At 44.5% G+C, this 22,500-nt stretch overlaps 1 protein-coding gene across 1 annotated transcript in view; it reads left to right on the top strand.

Moving 5' to 3' along the window:
- The window catches only part of slc6a4a (solute carrier family 6 member 4a), a gene marked incomplete at both ends in the record, with an annotated part of 39,575 nt that overhangs the window by 9,051 nt on the left and 8,024 nt on the right, over positions 1-22,500 (top strand). The window contains 6 exons of the mRNA XM_083773320.1: positions 59-281; positions 6,883-6,898; positions 6,978-7,100; positions 8,231-8,365; positions 9,308-9,411; positions 14,400-14,527. Of these exons, the coding sequence (XP_083629446.1) occupies positions 59-281; positions 6,883-6,898; positions 6,978-7,100; positions 8,231-8,365; positions 9,308-9,411; positions 14,400-14,527 (729 nt within the window). The remainder of the gene's footprint in view (positions 1-58; positions 282-6,882; positions 6,899-6,977; positions 7,101-8,230; positions 8,366-9,307; positions 9,412-14,399; positions 14,528-22,500) is intronic.

Raw genomic sequence — 22,500 nt, forward strand, 5'->3', positions numbered from 1 at the left:
GCCATCTGCGTCATCTCCCCTCTCTCTCTCTCTGTGTGTCTCTATGTCTCTCGTCCAGGCATCGGCTTCGCCATCTGCGTCATCGCCCTGTACGTCGCGTTCTACTACAACACCATCATGGCGTGGGCGCTCTACTACCTGCTGTCCTCCTTCTCCCCCGCGCTGCCCTGGGCGTCCTGCGACAACGCCTGGAACACGCCCAGCTGCCAGCGCTACCTGCTGACGGACGCCAACGTCACCTGGAACAACGCCAGCACCTCGCCCGCCGAAGAGTTCTACATGTGAGTACCACGCTAAAGACACGCTAAAGACACGCTAAAGACACGCTAAAGACACGCTAAAGACACGCTAAAGACATGGAGCAACGACAGCACCCCGCCCGCCGAGGAGTTCTACATGTGAGTACCACGCTAAAGACACGCTAAAGACACGCTAAAGACATGGAGCAACGACAGCACCCCCCCCGCCGCTGAGGAGTTCTACATGTGAGTATACTGTAAACCACAACGACAGCACCCCCCCCGCCCAGGAGTTCTACATGTGAGTACCACGCTAAAGACACGCTAAAGACACGCTAAAGACATGGAGCAACGACAGCACCCCCCCCCCCGCTGAGGAGTTCTACATGTGAGTATACTGTAAACCACAACGACAGCACCCCCCCCGCCCAGGAGTTCTACATGTGAGTATACTGTAAACCACAACGACAGCACCCCCCCCGCCCAGGAGTTCTACATGTGAGTATACTGTAAACCACAACGACAGCACCCCCCCCGCCCAGGAGTTCTACATGTGAGTATACTGTAAACCACAACGACAGCACCCCCCCCGCCCAGGAGTTCTACATGTGAGTATACTGTAAACCACAACGACAGCACCCCCCCCGCCCAGGAGTTCTACATGTGAGTATACTGTAAACCACAACGACAGCACCCCCCCCGCCCAGGAGTTCTACATGTGAGTATACTGTAAACCACAACGACAGCACCCCCCCCGCCCAGGAGTTCTACATGTGAGTATACTGTAAACCACAACGACAGCACCCCCCCCGCCCAGGAGTTCTACATGTGAGTATACTGTAAACCACAACGACAGCACCCCCCCCCCGCCCTGAGGAGTTCTACATGTGAGTCAGTGTTGTTTTTGGCAGCAAATGTTCTGGACTGAAGCCCCATGAAGTGAACAGAGTTCGCGTAACTGTCTTACTCTATGGCTTTGGCACCAGCGTGCTTTCTGGTCTAGAGGGGCGGGTAGCCTGGCCCAGACAGCATGCTTTCTGGTCTAGAGGGGCGGGTAGCCTGGCCCAGACAGCGTGCTTTCTGGTCTAGAGGGGCGGGTAGCCTGGCCCAGACAGCGTGCTTTCTGGTCTAGAGGGGTGGGTAGCCTGGCCCAGCCAGCGTGCTTTCTGGTCTAGAGGGGCGGGTAGCCTGGCCCAGACAGTGTGCTTTCTGGTCTAGAGGGGCGGGTAGCCTGGCCCAGACAGCGTGCTTTCTGGTCTAGAGGGGCGGGTAGCCTGGTCCAGACAGCGTGCTTTCTGGTCTAGAGGGGCGGGTAGCCTGGCCCAGACAGCGTGCTTTCTGGTCTAGAGGGGCGGGTAGGGTAGCCTGGCCCAGACAGCGTGCTTTCTGGTCTAGAGGGGCGGGTAGCCTGGCCCAGACAGCGTGCTTTCTGGTCTAGAGGGGCGGGTAGCCTGGCCCAGACAGCGTGCTTTCTGGTCTAGAGGGGCGGGTAGCCTGGCCCAGACAGCGTGCTTTCTGGTCTAGAGGGGCGGGTAGCCTGGCCCAGACAGCGTGCTTTCTGGTCTAGAGGGGCGGGTAGCCTGGCCCAGACAGCGTGCTTTCTGGTCTAGAGGGGCGGGTAGCCTGGCCCAGACAGCGTGCTTTCTGGTCTAGAGGGGCGGGTAGCCTGGCCCAGCCTCGAACCTTTAGAGATACAGTGCTTAGAAAATCCTGCATGTTTATAATGGAGGCTCAACGGATCTGGATTGAAAAATCCCAATCCCATACTGACCGGGTCAATGCTAAAAGGTAAATAGACGGTTGCTGCTGTCATAGTATACGGTTGTCTACGAACATACGCGTACATAGCACCAGTATGGTATACCGTTAGCCTAGCTATACGTTTATAAACGTAGATTATAGCAGCGAAAACATTAAAGCACAACTTTGTTTTGTTTCTACTACCAAGGTTGATGTTTTACGTTGTTATTAGACCCCAGGAAATTACTAACCTGACGCTGCCAGATCCAAGAAGCTTGCTACACAAATTTGTTTCACAGCTTATTGGGATCTGGGATCGCGGAAGCAAATTCGATGACGGGGCTGTCCTTTTTTTCAAGATACTTGGTAGATGATTGGATGGGACCGTCTGTCTATCACCGTGTGGGCGTGCAAACACAACCAATCATATTGACGTGTCTATATAGCTTCACGTCCGGTTTCGCACATATCCCGCCCTTAGCTCACGCTGATTGGTCCGGTACGGAACGGATTTTTGTCAGCTCAACTGCCTGAGAGATCCCAGATGATTGCTGTGTTGGGAACATGGTTACCCAATACCGCCCTCATCTGGCAGCGTCAGGTTAGGAAATTACAACCTAAAACATGAACCTTGGTTCACTCGCACACACGCACACACACGTGCACGCACGCACGCACGCACGCACGCAAGCACGCACGCACGCACGCACGCACACATGTGTCTCTAGTCTGCACAATGTCTCTTAGCTGTCCATCCATCAATGTGATTTCAGGGGTCCTTTACATGAGAACGGGCCTCCGTTCTTCTTAACAGCCATAGGCTGTGTTTCTCTCCGTGTCGGAGTCCCTCTGGCTCGGCCTTATCAGCACTGGGTCCATCTGTCATAGGAGGAGAGACAGAGTCAGGCCTTTGTTCTGATAATTTATTGGACTACGAGAGATTCCTTGAAGTTCACGAACCTGACTGACTGGCTGACTAACTGGCTGGCTGTGTGTGTGTGCGTGCGTGCGTGCGTGCGTGCGTGCGTGCGTGCGTGCGTGCGTGCGTGCGTGCGTGCGTGCGTGCGTGCGTTCCAGTGTGTCCGTGCGCCTCTCTGTGATGTCATGGTGTGCTCGTGAGTTCATTCGGAGGTTGTGTCGACTAGAATGTAAATGATTAACTTTCATTTCCACTTCTTAAAACTCTTTCCCTGCCGCTACAGCTGTTAGCATTATACATGTATGTGTAGTTAACTTGTGCCAACGCCCGCGTTCCACTTCAACGTGATCAGCAACCATTGGCTATCATTGGCGTTACACACAGAGTGTCTTAACCGGCCACGCATGTGTCTTAACCGGCCACGCATGTGTCTTAACCGGCCACGCATGTGTCTTAACCGGCCACGCATGTGTCTTAACCGGCCACGCATGTGTCTTAACCGGCCACACATGTGTCTTAACCGGCCACGCATGTGTCTTAACCGGCCACGCATGTGTCTTAACTGGCCACACATGTGTCTTAACCGGCCACACATGTGTCTTAACCGGCCACGCATGTGTCTTAACCGGCCACACATGTGTCTTAACCGGCCACGCATGTGTCTTAACCGGCCACACATGTGTCTTAACCGGCCACGCATGTGGCTTGCATTTCCGATCCTCGTTTCGTCTGGGTGCATGCATTTGTTCGGAGGTACTAACAGTTCGACAGCCATAAACTAGTCCGACACCCTGTAGAGGCATTTGAAAATCCCCAGGTCTAACTAGATGTCCTCCAGGTCTAACTAGATGTCCTCCAGGTCTAACTAGATGTCCTCCAAGTCTAACTAGATGTCCTCCAGGTCTAGATGTCCTCCAGGTCTAACTAGATGTCCTCCAGGTCTAACTAGATGTCCTCCAGGTCTAGATGTCCTCCAGGTCTAGATGTCCTCCAGGTCTAACTAGATGTCCTCCAGGTCTAGATGTCCTCCAGGTCCAACTAGATGTCCTCCAGGTCTAGATGTCCTCCAGGTCCAACTAGATGTCCTCCAGGTCTAACTAGATGTCCTCCAGGTCTAACTAGATGTCCTCCAGGTCTAGATGTCCTCCAGGTCCAACTAGATGTCCTCCAGGTCTAGATGTCCTCCAGGTCTAACTAGATGTCCTCCAGGTCTAACTAGATGTCCTCCAGGTCTAGATGTCCTCCAGGTCTAGATGTCCTCCAGGTCTAACTAGATGTATCCAGGTCTAGATGTCCTCCAGGTCTAGATGTCCTCCAGGTCTAACTAGATGTCCTCCAGGTCTAGATGTCCTCCAGGTCTAACTAGATGTCCTCCAGGTCTAGATGTCCTCCAGGTCTAACTAGATGTCCTCTAGGTCTAACTAGATGTCCTCCAGGTCTAGATGTCCTCCAGGTCTAGATGTCCTCCAGGTCTAACTAGATGTATCCAGGTCTAGATGTCCTCCAGGTCTAGATGTCCTCCAGGTCTAACTAGATGTCCTCCAGGTCTAGATGTCCTCCAGGTCTAACTAGATGTCCTCCAGGTCTAGATGTCCTCCAGGTCTAACTAGATGTCCTCCAGGTCTAGATGTCCTCCAGGTCTAACTAGATGTCCTCCAGGTCTAACTAGATGTCCTCCAGGTCTAACTAGATGTCCTCCAGGTCTAGATGTCCTCCAGGTCTAGATGTCCTCCAGGTCTAACTAGATGTATCCAGGTCTAGATGTCCTCCAGGTCTAGATGTCCTCCAGGTCTAACTAGATGTCCTCCAGGTCTAGATGTCCTCCAGGTCTAACTAGATGTCCTCCAGGTCTAGATGTCCTCCAGGTCTAACTAGATGTCCTCCAGGTCTAGATGTCCTCCAGGTCTAACTAGATGTCCTCCAGGTCTAACTAGATGTCCTCCAGGTCTAACTAGATGTCCTCCAGGTCTAACTAGATGTCCTCCAGGTCTAACTAGATGTCCTCCAGGTCTAACTAGATGTCCTCCAGGTCTAACTAGATGTCCTCCAGGTCTAACTAGATGTCCTCCAGGTCTAGATGTCCTCCAGGTCTAGATGTCCTCCAGGTCTAACTAGATGTCCTCCAGGTCTAACTAGATGTCCTCCAGGTCTAGATGTCCTCCAGGTCTAGATGTCCTCCAGGTCTAACTAGATGTCCTCCAGGTCTAGATGTCCTCCAGGTCCAACTAGATGTCCTCCAGGTCTAGATGTCCTCCAGGTCCAACTAGATGTCCTCCAGGTCTAACTAGATGTCCTCCAGGTCTAACTAGATGTCCTCCAGGTCTAGATGTCCTCCAGGTCTAGATGTCCTCCAGGTCTAACTAGATGTATCCAGGTCTAGATGTCCTCCAGGTCTAGATGTCCTCCAGGTCTAACTAGATGTCCTCCAGGTCTAGATGTCCTCCAGGTCTAACTAGATGTCCTCCAGGTCTAGATGTCCTCCAGGTCTAACTAGATGTCCTCCAGGTCTAACTAGATGTCCTCCAGGTCTAGATGTCCTCCAGGTCTAGATGTCCTCCAGGTCTAACTAGATGTATCCAGGTCTAGATGTCCTCCAGGTCTAGATGTCCTCCAGGTCTAACTAGATGTCCTCCAGGTCTAGATGTCCTCCAGGTCTAACTAGATGTCCTCCAGGTCTAGATGTCCTCCAGGTCTAACTAGATGTCCTCCAGGTCTAGATGTCCTCCAGGTCTAACTAGATGTCCTCCAGGTCTAACTAGATGTCCTCCAGGTCTAACTAGATGTCCTCCAGGTCTAGATGTCCTCCAGGTCTAGATGTCCTCCAGGTCTAACTAGATGTATCCAGGTCTAGATGTCCTCCAGGTCTAGATGTCCTCCAGGTCTAACTAGATGTCCTCCAGGTCTAGATGTCCTCCAGGTCTAACTAGATGTCCTCCAGGTCTAGATGTCCTCCAGGTCTAACTAGATGTCCTCCAGGTCTAGATGTCCTCCAGGTCTAACTAGATGTCCTCCAGGTCTAACTAGATGTCCTCCAGGTCTAACTAGATGTCCTCCAGGTCTAACTAGATGTCCTCCAGGTCTAACTAGATGTCCTCCAGGTCTAACTAGATGTCCTCCAGGTCTAACTAGATGTCCTCCAGGTCTAACTAGATGTCCTCCAGGTCTAGATGTCCTCCAGGTCTAACTAGATGTCCTCCAGGTCTAACTAGATGTCCTCCAGGTCTAGATGTCCTCCAGGTCTAACTAGATGTCCTCCAGGTCTAACTAGATGTCCTCCAGGTCTAACTAGATGTCCTCCAGGTCTAGATGTCCTCCAGGTCTAGATGTCCTCCAGGTCTAACTATATGTCCTCCAGGTCTAACTAGATGTCCTCCAGGTCTAACTAGATGTCCTCCAGGTCTAGATGTCCTCCAGGTCTAACTGTAGTCCTCCAGGTCTAACTAGATGTCCTCCAGGTCTAACTTTAGTCCTCCAGGTCTAACTAGATGTCCTCCAGGTCTAACTGTAGTCCTCCAGGTCTAACTAGATGTCCTCCAGGTCTAACTAGATGTCCTCCAGGTCTAACTAGATGTCCTCCAGGTCTAGATGTCCTCCAGGTCTAACTAGATGTCCTCCAGGTCTAACTTTAGTCCTCCAGGTCTAACTAGATGTCCTCCAGGTCTAACTTTAGTCCTCCAGGTCTAACTAGATGTCCTCCAGGTCTAACTGTAGTCCTCCAGGTCTAACTAGATGTCCTCCAGGTCTAACTAGATGTCCTCCAGGTCTAACTAGATGTCCTCCAGGTCTAACTAGATGTCCTCCAGGTCTAGATGTCCTCCAGGTCTAACTAGATGTCCTCCAGGTCTTAGATGTCCTCCAGGTCTAGATGTCCTCCAGGTCTAACTAGATGTCCTCCAGGTCTAACTGTAGTCCTCCAGGTCTAACTGTAGTCCTCCAGGTCTAACTGTAGTCCTCCAGGTCTAACTGTAGTCCTCCTCCCTCCAGGCGTCATGTCCTCCAGGTCCACCTGTCTCCAGGTCTAACTGTAGTCCTCCAGGTCTAACTGTAGTCCTCCTCTCTCCAGGCGTCATGTGCTCCAGGTCCACCTGTCTCCAGGTCTCCACCAGCTGGGTTCAGTCAGCTGGCAGCTGTCTCTCTGTCTGCTCTTCATCTTCACCATCGTCTACTTCAGCATCTGGAAGGGAGTGAAGACCTCCGGGAAGGTGAGGCTGCTGTTGGCCTGTTGGGGGCGCTGTGGGGCCCCCTGAGGCTGCTGTTGGCCTGTTGGGGGCGCTGTGGGCCCCCCTGAGGCTGCTGTTGGCCTGTTGGGGGCGCTGTGGGCCCCCCTGAGGCTGCTGTTGGCCTGTTGGGGGCGCTGTGGGCCCCCCTGAGGCTGCTGTTGGCCTGTTGGGGGCGCTGTGGGCCCCCCTGAGGCTGCTGTTGGCCTGTTGGGGGCGCTGTGGGCCCCCCTGAGGCTGCTGTTGGCCTGTTGGGGGCGCTGTGGGCCCCCCTGAGGCTGCTGTTGGCCTGTTGGGGGCGCTGTGGGCCCCCCTGAGGCTGCTGTTGGCCTGTTGGGGGCGCTGTGGGCCCCCCTGAGGCTGCTGTTGGCCTGTTGGGGGCGCTGTGGGCCCCCCTGAGGCTGCTGTTGGCCTGTTGGGGGCGCTGTTGCGTGTTGTTGTGACTGTGAGACGTGTGTGTATGTATATATATATATATATATATATATATATATATATTTCCAGGTACTGTGGGTGACTGCTACCTTCCACTACCTGGTCATGTACATACAGTATATATTCATGTATTTATTTATATATTTATGTATATATTCATGTATATATTTATATTATTTATGTATATATGTATGTACATATTTATATATTTATGTATATAGTTATGTATATATTTATATATGTATGTATATTTTAATATATTTATTTATTTATGTATTTATACATACATTTTATGTATGTATAAATGTATATATTGATGTATATATATATATATATATATATATGTATATATTTATATATTTATGTATATAGTTATGTATATATTTATATATGTATGTATATATTAATATATTTATTTATATATGTATGTATAAATGTATATATTGATGTATATAGTTATGTATATATGTATATATATATTAATTTATTAATTTATATATTTATGTATATAGTTATGTATATATTTATATATGTATGTATATATTAATATATTTATTTATAAATGTATATATTGATGTATATATTGATGTATATATGTATGTATATATTAATATATTTATGTATAAATGTATATATTTATGTATATGTTTATTTATAAATGTATATATATATTTCTCCAGGTAGTCTGGGTGACTGCTACCTTCCCCTACTTGGTGCTGCTGGTGTTGTTGGTCCGCGGAGCCACTCTGCCCGGAGCCTGGAGGGGCGTGGTCTTCTATCTCAAACCTGATTGGGAGAAACTCCTCAGCACCACAGTGAGTCGGCCAATAGCGTCATTGAACTGAATGGGAGGGGCTTTGCGTTGCCCACTCTAGGTGACTAGGCAATAACTCTGAACGCGATGTACGCCTGTATATACGCAATGATTTAGCGAGGCGCGCTAGGGAGCTACCGTCTGTCAGAATGGGGTTTTCTGGCTGTGTTAGAATGTGAGAATGCCCCGCCCCAGCGGGTACTTCCTATTGGTTAGAACGTGAGAATGCCCCCCCCCCACGGGGAGGAAAATGTAGTTTTGTGCTTTGGACATACAATATGTCCACGCTATAGAGCGTCGCAGTCCCTCCCCCTTTCAGAACAACGAGTGGCCCAGGAAATGAATCCCAATGCATTTTTCCCATAGGCATTTAAAAACGTATTTATTTAAAGACCTTTTAAGCGTCATACGAAGCCAACTTAGTTGGTTTTTAGTTTTAGTTTAGTCCTCTTGTCCTGTTTTACTGTTCACTGTTCTGTGGGGCTGACCTACAAACATTTCACTGCATTTTAAAGATACTACTTTTTTAATATGTATGTGACAAATAAAGATTGATTGATTGATTGATTGAACTCTTCTCGTGACAAATCATGACAAACACACACAATGGTTCAGGCCAAACGAAGAATTAGAAAGTAAAAAAACGTTAGGTTACAACACTTTTTTTATTGTTTTTCTTCTGTTTGGTCCAAAATATTGTGTGTGTTATTGTCACGACAAGAGTTGGCTTCGTACGACGCTTAAAAGGTCTTTAAATAAATAATTTAAGAAATGCCTATATGGTCAAAATGCATTGTGATTAATTTCCTGGACCACTCGTCGTTCTGAAAGGGGAGGGACTGCGATGCTCAATACAGATGTGACATCATATCTCTCTCTCTCTCTCTCTCTCTCTATCTCTCTCTCTCTCTATCTCTCTCTCTCTCTCCCTCTCTCTCCCCAGGTATGGATCGATGCTGCCGCCCAGATCTTCTTCTCTCTCGGTCCAGGGTTCGGAGTCCTGCTGGCCTTCGCCAGTTACAACCCCTTCCACAACAACTGTTATAAGTGAGTTTATCCCATTCTGACCTGAGATCAGATTCATACGAGGTTTCCGCCGGACACACACTGGTCTGATTAACCCATTCTGACCTGAGATCAGATTCATACGAGGTTTCCGCCGGACACACACTGGTCTGATGAACCCATTCTGACCTGAGATCAGATTCTAAAAATGTCTGTCGCTCTTCGATTTTTCAAAAATAGCAGACCTACAATAGTTACAATAGCTACAGACCTACAATAGCAGACCTACTCATATCGCGCCACTCGGTGGCGCGATATGAGCTTGTAGATCTGCTATTTTTAAATAGCTAAAGCATAACATGATGCTGACACCAAAATGGGTGCCCGTTCAGAATGGGTTATAGAGTTACAACCCCTTCCACAACAACTGTTATGAGTGAGTTAACTCTCCGAGCGACGTGAACGGAGTTCTCCGTCCTATCAAATAATCCCGTTCGTCGCTCGGGGACAGGAACGGAGATCAATCACAGGACGGAACATCAATGATGTCATAACCGACCGCATCGCTCCACAGGCTGGGGGAGCGCCTGTTGGGCAACATTCGATGTCGCTAGCAGCACCCCTGGGCGTTCGGGGTGCTAACGACATTCCACAACAACTATTATGAGTTAGTTTATGAAGACTATTACGACCTCTTCATATTGACTGTTATAAGTGAGTTACTCCACGTGACTCAACTGTCCTGTGTGTCTCCATCCAGATGTTATTAATGTGTCTGTGTGTCTCCATCCAGATGTTATTAATGTGTCTGTGTGTCCTCATCCAGATGTTATTAATGTGTCTGTGTGTCTCCATCCAGATGTTATTAATGTGTCTGTGTGTCCTCATCCAGATGTTATTAATGTGTCTGTGTGTCCTCATCCAGATGTTATTAATGTGTCTGTCTGTCCTCATCCAGATGTTATTAATGTGTCTGTGTGTCCTCATCCAGATGTTATTAATGTGTCTGTGTGTCTCCATCCAGATGTTATTAATGTGTCTGTCTGTCCTCATCCAGATGTTATTAATGTGTCTGTCTGTCCTCATCCAGATGTTATTAATGTGTCTGTCTGTCCTCATCCAGATGTTATTAATGTGTCTGTCCTCATCCAGATGTTATTAATGTGTCTGTCTGTCCTCATCCAGATGTTATTAATGTGTCTGTCTGTCCTCATCCAGATGTTATTAATGTGTCTGTGTGTCCTCATCCAGATGTTATTAATGTGTCTGTCTGTCCTCATCCAGATGTTATTAATGTGTCTGTCTGTCCTCATCCAGATGTTATTAATGTGTCTGTGTGTCCTCATCCAGATGTTATTAATGTGTCTGTGTGTCCTCATCCAGATGTTATTAATGTGTCTGTCTGTCCTCATCCAGATGTTATTAATGTGTCTGTGTGTCCTCATCCAGATGTTATTAATGTGTCTGTCTGTCCTCATCCAGATGTTATTAATGTGTCTGTCTGTCCTCATCCAGATGTTATTAATGTGTCTGTCTGTCCTCATCCAGATGTTATTAATGTGTCTGTGTGTCCTCATCCAGATGTTATTAATGTGTCTGTGTGTCCTCATCCAGATGTTATTAATGTGTCTGTGTGTCTCCATCCAGATGTTATTAATGTGTCTGTCTGTCCTCATCCAGATGTTATTAATGTGTCTGTCTGTCCTCATCCAGATGTTATTAATGTGTCTGTGTGTCCTCATCCAGATGTTATTAATGTGTCTGTCTGTCCTCATCCAGATGTTATTAATGTGTCTGTCTGTCCTCATCCAGATGTTATTAATGTGTCTGTCTGTCCTCATCCAGATGTTATTAATGTGTCTGTGTGTCCTCATCCAGATGTTATTAATGTGTCTGTCCTCATCCAGATGTTATTAATGTGTCTGTCTGTCCTCATCCAGATGTTATTAATGTGTCTGTCCTCATCCAGATGTTATTAATGTGTCTGTGTGTCTGTCCTCATCCAGATGTTATTAATGTGTCTGTGTGTCCTCATCCAGATGTTATTAATGTGTCTGTGTGTCCTCATCCAGATGTTATTAATGTGTCTGTCTGTCCTCATCCAGATGTTATTAATGTGTCTGTCTGTCCTCATCCAGATGTTATTAATGTGTCTGTCTGTCCTCATCCAGATGTTATTAATGTGTCTGTGTGTCCTCATCCAGATGTTATTAATGTGTCTGTGTGTCCTCATCCAGATGTTATTAATGTGTCTGTCTGTCCTCATCCAGATGTTATTAATGTGTCTGTCTGTCCTCATCCAGATGTTATTAATGTGTCTGTGTGTCCTCATCCAGATGTTATTAATGTGTCTGTCTGTCCTCATCCAGATGTTATTAATGTGTCTGTCTGTCCTCATCCAGATGTTATTAATGTGTCTGTCTGTCCTCATCCAGATGTTATTAATGTGTCTGTGTGTCCTCATCCAGATGTTATTAATGTGTCTGTGTGTCCTCATCCAGATGTTATTAATGTGTCTGTCTGTCCTCATCCAGATGTTATTAATGTGTCTGTCTGTCCTCATCCAGATGTTATTAATGTGTCTGTGTGTCCTCATCCAGATGTTATTAATGTGTCTGTCCTCATCCAGATGTTATTAATGTGTCTGTCTGTCCTCATCCAGATGTTATTAATGTGTCTGTCCTCATCCAGATGTTATTAATGTGTCTGTGTCTGTCCTCATCCAGATGTTATTAATGTGTCTGTGTGTCCTCATCCAGATGTTATTAATGTGTCTGTCTGTCCTCATCCAGATGTTATTAATGTGTCTGTGTGTCCTCATCCAGATGTTATTAATGTGTCTGTCTGTCCTCATCCAGATGTTATTAATGTGTCTGTGTGTCCTCATCCAGATGTTATTAATGTGTCTGTCTGTCCTCATCCAGATGTTATTAATGTGTCTGTCTGTCCTCATCCAGATGTTATTAATGTGTCTGTATGTCCTCATCCAGATGTTATTAATGTGTCTGTCTGTCCTCATCCAGATGTTATTAATGTGTCTGTGTGTCCTCATCCAGATGTTATTAATGTGTCTGTCTGTCCTCATCCAGATGTTATTAATGTGTCTGTGTGTCCTCATCCAGATGTTATTAATGTGTCTGTCTGTCCTCATCCAGATGTTATTAATGTGTCTGTCTGTCCTCATCCAGATGTTATTAATGTGTCTGTCTGTCCTCATCCAGATGTTATTAATGTGTCTGTCTGTCCTCATCCAGATGTTATTAATGTGTCTGTGTGTCTCCATCCAGATGTTATTAATGTGTCTGTCTGTCCTCATCCAGATGTTATTAATGTGTCTGTGTGTCCTCATCCAGATGTTATTAATGTGTCTGTCTGTCCTCATCCAGATGTTATTAATGTGTCTGTCTGTCCTCATCCAGATGTTATTAATGTGTCTGTCTGTCCTCATCCAGATGTTATTAATGTGTCTGTCTGTCCTCATCCAGATGTTATTAATGTGTCTGTCTGTCCTCATCCAGATGTTATTAATGTGTCTGTGTGTCCTCATCCAGATGTTATTAATGTGTCTGTCTGTCCTCATCCAGATGTTATTAATGTGTCTGTGTGTCTCCATCCAGATGTTATTAATGTGTCTGTCTGTCCTCATCCAGATGTTATTAATGTGTCTGTCTGTCCTCATCCAGATGTTATTAATGTGTCTGTCTGTCCTCATCCAGATGTTATTAATGTGTCTGTCTGTCCTCATCCAGATGTTATTAATGTGTCTGTGTGTCCTCATCCAGATGTTATTAATGTGTCTGTGTGTCTGTCCTCATCCAGATGTTATTAATGTGTCTGTCTGTCCTCATCCAGATGTTATTAATGTGTCTGTGTGTCCTCATCCAGATGTTATTAATGTGTCTGTCTGTCCTCATCCAGATGTTATTAATGTGTCTGTCCTCATCCAGATGTTATTAATGTGTCTGTCTGTCCTCATCCAGATGTTATTAATGTGTCTGTCTGTCCTCATCCAGATGTTATTAATGTGTCTGTCTGTCCTCATCCAGATGTTATTAATGTGTCCGTCTGTCCTCATCCAGATGTTATTAATGTGTCTGTCTGTCCTCATCCAGATGTTATTAATGTGTCTGTGTGTCCTCATCCAGATGTTATTAATGTGTCTGTGTGTCCTCATCCAGATGTTATTAATGTGTCTGTCTGTCCTCATCCAGATGTTATTAATGTGTCTGTCTGTCCTCATCCAGATGTTATTAATGTGTCCGTCTGTCCTCATCCAGATGTTATTAATGTGTCTGTCTGTCCTCATCCAGATGTTATTAATGTGTCTGTCTGTCCTCATCCAGATGTTATTAATGTGTCTGTCTGTCCTCATCCAGATGTTATTAATGTGTCTGTCTGTCCTCATCCAGATGTTATTAATGTGTCTGTCTGTCCTCATCCAGATGTTATTAATGTGTCTGTCCTCATCCAGATGTTATTAATGTGTCTGTCCTCATCCAGATGTTATTAATGTGTCTGTCCTCATCCAGATGTTATTAATGTGTCTGTCTGTCCTCATCCAGATGTTATTAATGTGTCCGTGTGTCCTCATCCAGATGTTATTAATGTGTCTGTCTGTCCTCATCCAGATGTTATTAATGTGTCTGTCTGTCCTCATCCAGATGTTATTAATGTGTCTGTGTGTCCTCATCCAGATGTTATTAATGTGTCTGTCTGTCCTCATCCAGATGTTATTAATGTGTCTGTCTGTCCTCATCCAGATGTTATTAATGTGTCCGTGTGTCCTCATCCAGATGTTATTAATGTGTCTGTCTGTCCTCATCCAGATGTTATTAATGTGTCTGTCTGTCCTCATCCAGATGTTATTAATGTGTCTGTCTGTCCTCATCCAGATGTTATTAATGTGTCTGTCTGTCCTCATCCAGATGTTATTAATGTGTCTGTCTGTCCTCATCCAGATGTTATTAATGTGTCTGTCTGTGTCTCCATCCAGATGTTATTAATGTGTCCGTGTGTCTTGGTCCATCCAGGGACGCGTTGATCACCAGCTCAGTGAACTGTATGACCAGCTTCCTGTCTGGGTTCGTGATCTTCACGGTTCTGGGCTACATGGCGGAGATGAGGCAGCAGAGCGTCGGCACCGTGGCCAAAGATGCCGGTAACGTTTTTCTATACCTCCATTTTGTTTGTGACCCATAATTATGCTTTCACGCGCTGCCAAAACGCCAATGGTTCCTAAAGTGGTGTCCCGGTGGGGAGTTGAGGGAGTCCCAGCAGGGGGGTCCCCGGGGACCCCTAGGGGTCCCCAGGGACCCCTAGGGGTCCTTGAGGGAGTTCCAGCAGGGGGTCCCCAGCTAAACGACGAGTTTGGATTACCTAAACAGGTCATCATTTAAATCTCCTAGTATAGAGGATATATATATATATATATATATATATATTAGGGCTGTCAAATGATTAAAATTTTTAATCAGATTAATCACAGCTTCAAAATTAATTTAATCATGATTAATCACCATTCGAACTATGTCCAAAATATGCCATGTTTTCCTGTATATTGTTGTGGAAATGGAAAGATAAATGACAGAAAGCCGATATGCATTTGTTAACATACCCATCTAGTATTCTGTTTATTTAACAAATAACAATGTTATTCTTCTTATTAACACAGAGGAACAGAATTTGAACTGTTTGCATGTGGGGTTTGTAACAGTACTCAATCAACTGTCTCTGAATCTAGCCTACACTAGGCACTGTGGTTCATCCATATAACATTTTCTTAAATAATAAACTATATGCTCTCAGGCAGACAAAAAAGAGGAGCTGCCTTACTTTGACGCATGAGCATCAATATAAATAAGAAATAAGATTAAGGCAAACATTGGAAAATTCTTTCTGTAACAGTACAGTATTTTAACCTTTTTTTTAATCAAACCAAAAGAACATGGCCATCACAACATGGCCTACAAATGCATGTGGCCCTCTTATCTACTCATGCTTCAGCCAGTTGCTCAGGCACACCAACTTGTCCACATTTTCTGAGAGCAAGGCTGCCCTTTTCTTGTTCACAATGTGACCTGCCACCGAGAAGAGCCTCTCACATGGGACTGAGGTTGCAGGAGTGGCTAGATATTTGCGAGCCAGCGGGGCAAGCTTGGCATGAGCTCCTGCATGAGATGCCCACCACTGCAAGGGGCATTTATCCGTGCTAATGGGGGGCTCTGCCCTGTACCTGTGCATGTCTCTGTCAGGCTGCATGTCTTCGTTTGAATCAGAATCTGAGTCCATCTCCAGAAGAAGGCTAATTTTCTTCTTGGGTGGCCCATCTTCATCAGTGTGTGGAGATGCTCTGGGTGGTTCTTCACGCAGCATGCCTCCAAGTGTGGTCCACACTGCTTCTCTCTCCGTCTTGGGCACACTCTTTAAGCCTTTAAAACGTGGATCCAGTGCTGTTGCAATCTTGAGCCATTCATTGTTCATGTTTCTTTGGCGGGAGGCTAGGTCTTCCTTGATCTTCGCTTTAAATTTCACCACATATGCAGGGTCCTCATCAGAGACTTCCATCTTGCGATGCAAGTGGCAGAGTGCTGGTAGTACCACAGAGCAGGAAACGTAGGTCTCCCCACCCAGAAGCTCAGTGACATACCTGCAGAACACACACACACACACACACACACACACACACACACACACACAGAGGGAGAGAGGAAAGGAAAGACACGTGAATTACTTGAACACAAGTTGTTACATTTAATAGTTTGTTTGTTTGTCACTTTATCTCGAATATGCCAATAAAACAGAAACAATTGCTTGCATTTCACAAGGAAAAACAATTAAAATAAATAGTTAAAAAATAGCAAGAAGAAATAAAAGGAAAATAAAAAAGAGAGAAATCTAAGCATATCCGAAAAGTAGATTAACGTTTAATATTCATTTGATAAAATTAATTTCAGACTACAATGAATGGTCACATTATGATGAGTGAAGACAGGCTTACCGGCAGGGCTCCAGAAGGGTCTCCAGTTTCTTGAGTTTGTCCCATTCTGCGTCCGTCAGCATAGCGAGTTTATGGTTCTGTTGATCCAGGGTTGCGATTACAGGTGCTTTGTTGCGGACGAGGCGCTTGACCATTTCCAACGTGGAATTCCAACGCGTTGATACGTCCTGGACAAGGGCCTCCTCCTTCGATCCGAGTGACAGTTGCTCTTTAGTTAGCTCCGCTGCGTTTGCTGGGCTGTGCTTGAAGTGGCCAACAATTTTGCGACACTTTGCTAACGTGCCGACAAATCTGCTGTCAGCGAGACTCACGGTGATGCTTCTCTGTATGATGTGAGCGGTACAGGGAATGTGATCGTACGGTAGAATGCGAGCCGCAGCAATCATATTGCGTGCACTGTCAGTCCCTATGGTTGTAACCTTTTTTTCAATGTCCCACTTGCGTGCTACAGTTTGGAACTGCTCTGCACATGCCTCCGCAAAGTGACGTTCTTCTGTTTTCATTATAGTTAGTGCAAAAGACTGCAATTCCCACGCTTCAGTGATTTGATGTGCAGTTACTCCCATTCCCACGCTTCAGTGATTTGATGTGCAGTTACTCCCATTCCCACGCTTCAGTGATTTGATGTGCAGTTACTCCCATTCCCACGCTTCAGTGATTTGATGTGCAGTTACTCCCATTCCCACGCTTCAGTGATTTGATGTGCAGTTACTCCCATTCCCACGCTTCAGTGATTTGATGTGCAGTTACTCCCATTCCCACGCTTCAGTGATTTGATGTGCAGTTACTCCCAGGTAATTTGTATTACTCACTGACGTCCAGTGGTCTCCTGTCAGGGCGACAGATTCCGCTTGAGCTGTAGCCTCTTCTTTTTTCTTTTTTTCGGTTGCATACAGCTCGTGGACTCTAGTCATTATTGTGGCTCTTGCTGGTGGTGTGTAGGATGTGTCGAGGGTCGCAACTTTCAAAACATTAGCGAGGCCCTTGTCTTCAACAATGCTAATCGGTCTACAGTCCATTGCAACCCATTTTGCAATTGTGTTGGTTAATTTATCGGAGGTGGACTTGCTTAGTGCCCTGTGTTCATTCAGGTTGGTCTGACGCAAGCCATCCGAAGCTGCACCAACAAATGCATGTTTAGCGTTGATATGGTACTTTAAGCTTGAACAGCTTCGGTGAAAAATCATCTGCTTAGAGCAATGCGTGCAAATGACTGCTTGCTTATTTATTGTTCCATCTTTGTTCTTTGCAAACACAAAACCTTCCATAGGCCCGACCTTTTCTTCTTGCTCCATGTTGTTGTGTTTACTGTTTAGACCACCCGCCTTCCACTGCAGAACTAGAGTGACGCGGTGGGTTGAGTCAGTGAATGGAATTATGGGATTTTAGCTCGTCAAGACTGCGCATGCGTTAATTGCGTCAAATATTTAAACGCAATTAATTACCGCAATTGATTAATTCCATTAACGCGTTTTTTTTGACAGCCTTAATATATATATATATATATATATATATATATCTCCTAGTATAGAGGATATATGTTATATATTAAATCTCCTAGTATAGAGGATATATATATATATATATATATCTCCTAGTATAGAGGATATATGCGCATGCTTAACCCATTCTGACCTGAGATCAGATTCATACGAGGTTTCCACTGGACACACACTGGTCTGATTAACCCATTCTGACCTGAGATCAGATTCTAGAAAGAGATTTTTTTTTTTAGATTTTTCAAAAATAGCAGACCTACAAGCTCATATCGCGCCACTCGGTGGCGCGATATGAGCTTGTAGATCTGCTATTTTTCAATAGCTAAAGCATAACATGATGCCAACACCAAAATGGGTGCCCGGTCAGAATGGCTTAAAGTGAATGGCACATCGAGCGGAAAAGTAACAGGCAAAGTGAGTTTAATGTTTGTTTGATGTTGTTTAATGCGATCAGAAAGGACTTTTCTGTGTGGATGCTCGGGTTGTCAAGGCCAGAAAGTAGTTTTTTGACACTCAGTAGTAATGCCAACTATTACTTGCGCACTATAACAATAATAATAATAACTAGAACTGCACTCTGTCGAGTGCATACTTGCTTGTTGCACACTAGTAGGCCATAAATGGCCTACTAGTGCGCAAGCAGAGCGCGCAAGTACTTTCGATCGCTACAAACTGTCAATTATCAGGTTCTCTGTGAAGGAACGTTTGAAATGTTGATTAGGTTTAACTATTTGCTACCTACCTACTTTATGCATGTTTCGTAATGACTACTTGTGCCTGATATGGCAGTGGTGCCAGATTACATACATGTATACATAGTGGTGTCAGATTACATACATGTACACACCAAGGTTATAATAGTTAACTAAAACTAACTAAAAAACGAAAACTAGAATTAAAAAAACATTTTAGTTAACTGAAACTAAATAAAAAATAAAAATAAATTAAAAACGATAACTAAACTGAAACTGTATTGTGTGTTCACAAAACGAACTAAAACTAACTGAAATTATAGAAAAAATACGCTTAGTTATAGTTTTTATCAATATTTATATGCATTTCGGAAATTCACAATATAAACCTTTTAAATTCATTTGATTAATTTCCTAATTTCTCCAACAAGTTTTACGGCTGTTTTCAGCACCGTACGGCAGCATGTAGCCACACTTTACGTTGCTTGTTTACATTCTGCACTGCCTGAAACTGACTGCATGTTACTTGGAAAATCAAACCCGTCTTAAGTGAGTGGTACTGTACTGTACTGTACTGTACTGTACTGTACTGTACTGTACTGTACTGTACTGTACTGTACTGTACTGTACTGTACTGTACTGTACTGTACTGTACTGTACTGTACTGTAAGCCCTCCTCCCTGGCCTGTGTGTGTCTGTGTGTTAGGCTGTGCAACAGTGACACTTGGTGGTGAACAAACGCTATTTTCGTGCTCGGACACTGCCAGGAAAAGTTGGAAGAAAGAGACAGTCCAATATGGGAGAGAGACGCAAGGAAGTGCCTTGTGGAAAAGGATGATAGTAAAATATGCGGAGCACTTCGGAAGGGTATAGGCCTATTATATAAGGATCAGGTATTTGTGGAATGAGCAACACAGCTAAATGTGTGGGTAGCAAACATTTGCCAAAACATTTGCCAAAATGGCAAGTGGTTGGTATTTATTCACCCTTGCCACAACAGCTTGGTTTGGTATGGAACAGTATCTCTCTCACGGGCAAGACAGAACTTGTCATCATTAAAGGCAAACTCAATGCAGTGAGATTCTGAATCCAGTGGCGATCCCATATCTTCAGAATCTTGGACCTAACGCCATCCTCCAGGATGCCAACGCTCGCCCCGTAGAGCCAGGATCACAAATGTAGGAGTGGAAATGCTGTGAGTCTAGACCTCAACCCAATTGAACACTTGTGGGATCAGCTTGGGCGTGCTGTACGAGTGCATGTGCTGTACATGCAACCAACAGAACCAAGTGTTGTTTTTTCCTTATTACTGTGGGAGAGTGCAATCATCCAATCCACTAAGCAACTCAAAGCAAGGGTTGGTATACCAACCATTTGCAATTTTGGCACATATTTTGGGGGCGCTACCCACACGTTTAGCTGTGTTGCTCATTCCACAAATGCCCGATTCTTACAATCTATACAGACTATACCTCGTTGTACAGGTGACAATGATCAACGATTAAAATGATATAAAACACAATACCAAATGGTATCATCAAAGTGGAGAAATAAAGGACCAAAGTTACGTTTCTGAACTTTTAGAGTTTATATTTTTAAATGGTATATCTTTTAGATTTTATTACACAATACTTATTGATCTTTTTTAATCCTATACCTGACAAATAAACCAAAGTACGAAAAGAAAACTAAAACTAAACTATAACTAAACTAAAACTAAGCATTTCAACAAAATAAAAACTAAATAAAAACTAGCAAACCCGCTCTAAAAACGAACTAAAACTAACTGAATTAGAAAAAAACAAGTCAAAACTAACTAAAACTAAACTATAATGAAAAAACCAAAACTATTATAACCTTTGGTACACACAGTGGTGTCAGATTACATACATGTATGCCTGGAGGATGTAAAAGCATGGCTGGCTTTAAACTTTTTAAACTTTAACGACGGCAAGACCGAAGTTATGGTGTTTGGGCCAAACAACAATGTGTTTCCTCCCGGTGATTTAGGTCCCCTTGAGCCTTTCTTAAAGCCAATTGCCACCAATCTAGGCGTTAAAATAGACTCTGATCTAAAAATGGACAAACAGGTCAATGAAACAGTCAGAAAGAGCTTTTTCCAGCTGAGAAGGCTGGCAAAGATTAAATCTTGTCTTTCCCGCCCTGTGTTCGAAACTGTTATCCATGCCTTTATGTCATCCCTCCTTGACTACTGTAATGCCCTGTATATTGGAGTCAACCAGGTCTCCATATCTCGCTTACAGTTAGTCCAGAATGCCGCCGCACGGTTGCTTACAGGTACACGTAAGCGTGACCATATTAGTCCTGTGCTAGCCTCCCTCCATTGGCTTCCTGTGCGATACAGGATTGATTTCAAAGTTTTGCTTTTTGTTTTTAAATGGTTTGGCACCCATTTATCTCTCTGAACTACTCAAACCGTATGTTCCCACAAGGACCCTCAGGTCCTCTGACCAGCTTCTCCTGGTGGTGCCTAAATCAAGGCTGAAGCTTAGAGGGAACCGGGCTTTTGCAGTCGCAGCTCCCAAGCTCTGGAATGAGCTGCCTCTGCACATAAGACAGGCCCCCACTCTTCAGGTGTTTAAATCACGCCTCAAGACATATTTTTATTCTTTGGCTTTTCCTAGCATAGTATGAGCTTTTTGATGTTGAAAGTGACACTGTGTACTGTATGTTGTTTGTTTTTAACCCATTCTGACCTGAGATCAGATTCTAAAAATGTCTATTACATCCTGACAGTTTCATTATTAACCCATTCTGACCTGAGATCAGATTCTAAAAGTGTCTTCGATTTTTCAAAAATAGCAGACCTACAAGCTCGTATCGCACCACTCGGTGGCGCGATATGAGCTTGTAGATCTGCTATTTTTAAATAGCTAAAGCATAACATGATGCTGACACCAAAACGGGTGCCCGGTCAGAAATGAAGTTGTGATTTTTATTATTTTATTGTAAAGCACTTTGGTACAACTTGTTGTTATTTAAATGTGCTATAGAAATAAAGATGGTATGGTATGGTATGGTATGGTATACATACAGTATAGGAGCATTACCTTTAATCCTCCCGACACTAAAACATATCGTCATTACGTCACCATCGAAAACCAATTACACTCTGGATCCTTTAATCCACATCTTTATTACGTCATCATTGAGAGCTAGTTATACATATATATATAATGTGTAAGTTGATTAGCGGTATACTGTGGTTACTTTGCGCCAAAAACTGTCCCAGCCAACCCGCCACTTTTGATGCGTATGCAAATAAAACAGCAAGTTGTGCCTGATTTGCTGGGACCAGATTACATACATGACCATAGTTCTTACGTCATCATTGAGAGCTAGTCATACATATACTATATATATGTAATTTGTAAGTTGATTAGCGGTATACTGTGGTTACTTTGCGCCAAAATCCGTCCCAGCCAACCCGCCACTTTTGATGCGTATGCAAATAAAACAGCAAATTGTGCCTGATTTGCTGGGACCAGATTACATACATGTATACACAGGAGCATTACCTTTAATCCTCCCAACACTAAAACATATCGTCATTACGTCACAATCGAAGACCAATTACACTCTGGCATTGGGTCCTTTAATCCACATCTTTCTTACGTCATCATTGAGAGCTAGTTAAACATACACACCATGTACTCTGGTCCCAGCAAATCAGGCACAATTTGCTATTTTATTTTACAAATTACATATATATAGTATATGTATGACTAGCTCTCAATGATGACGTAAGAAATATGTTCATGTATGTAATATGGTCCCAGCAAATCAGGCACAATTTGCTGTTTTATTTGTCATCAAGTGGCGGGTTGGCTTGGACAGTGCATACGGACCGGGCGAAACTATTACTTGCGCGCTCTGCTTGCGCAAGTAATAACATTAATACTGTATTAATACTGTATTAATA

The sequence above is a fragment of the Protomyctophum parallelum genome (assembly GCF_964188405.1).
Source record: "Protomyctophum parallelum genome assembly, chromosome: 9".
Lineage (NCBI taxonomy): Eukaryota > Metazoa > Chordata > Actinopteri > Myctophiformes > Myctophidae > Protomyctophum > Protomyctophum parallelum.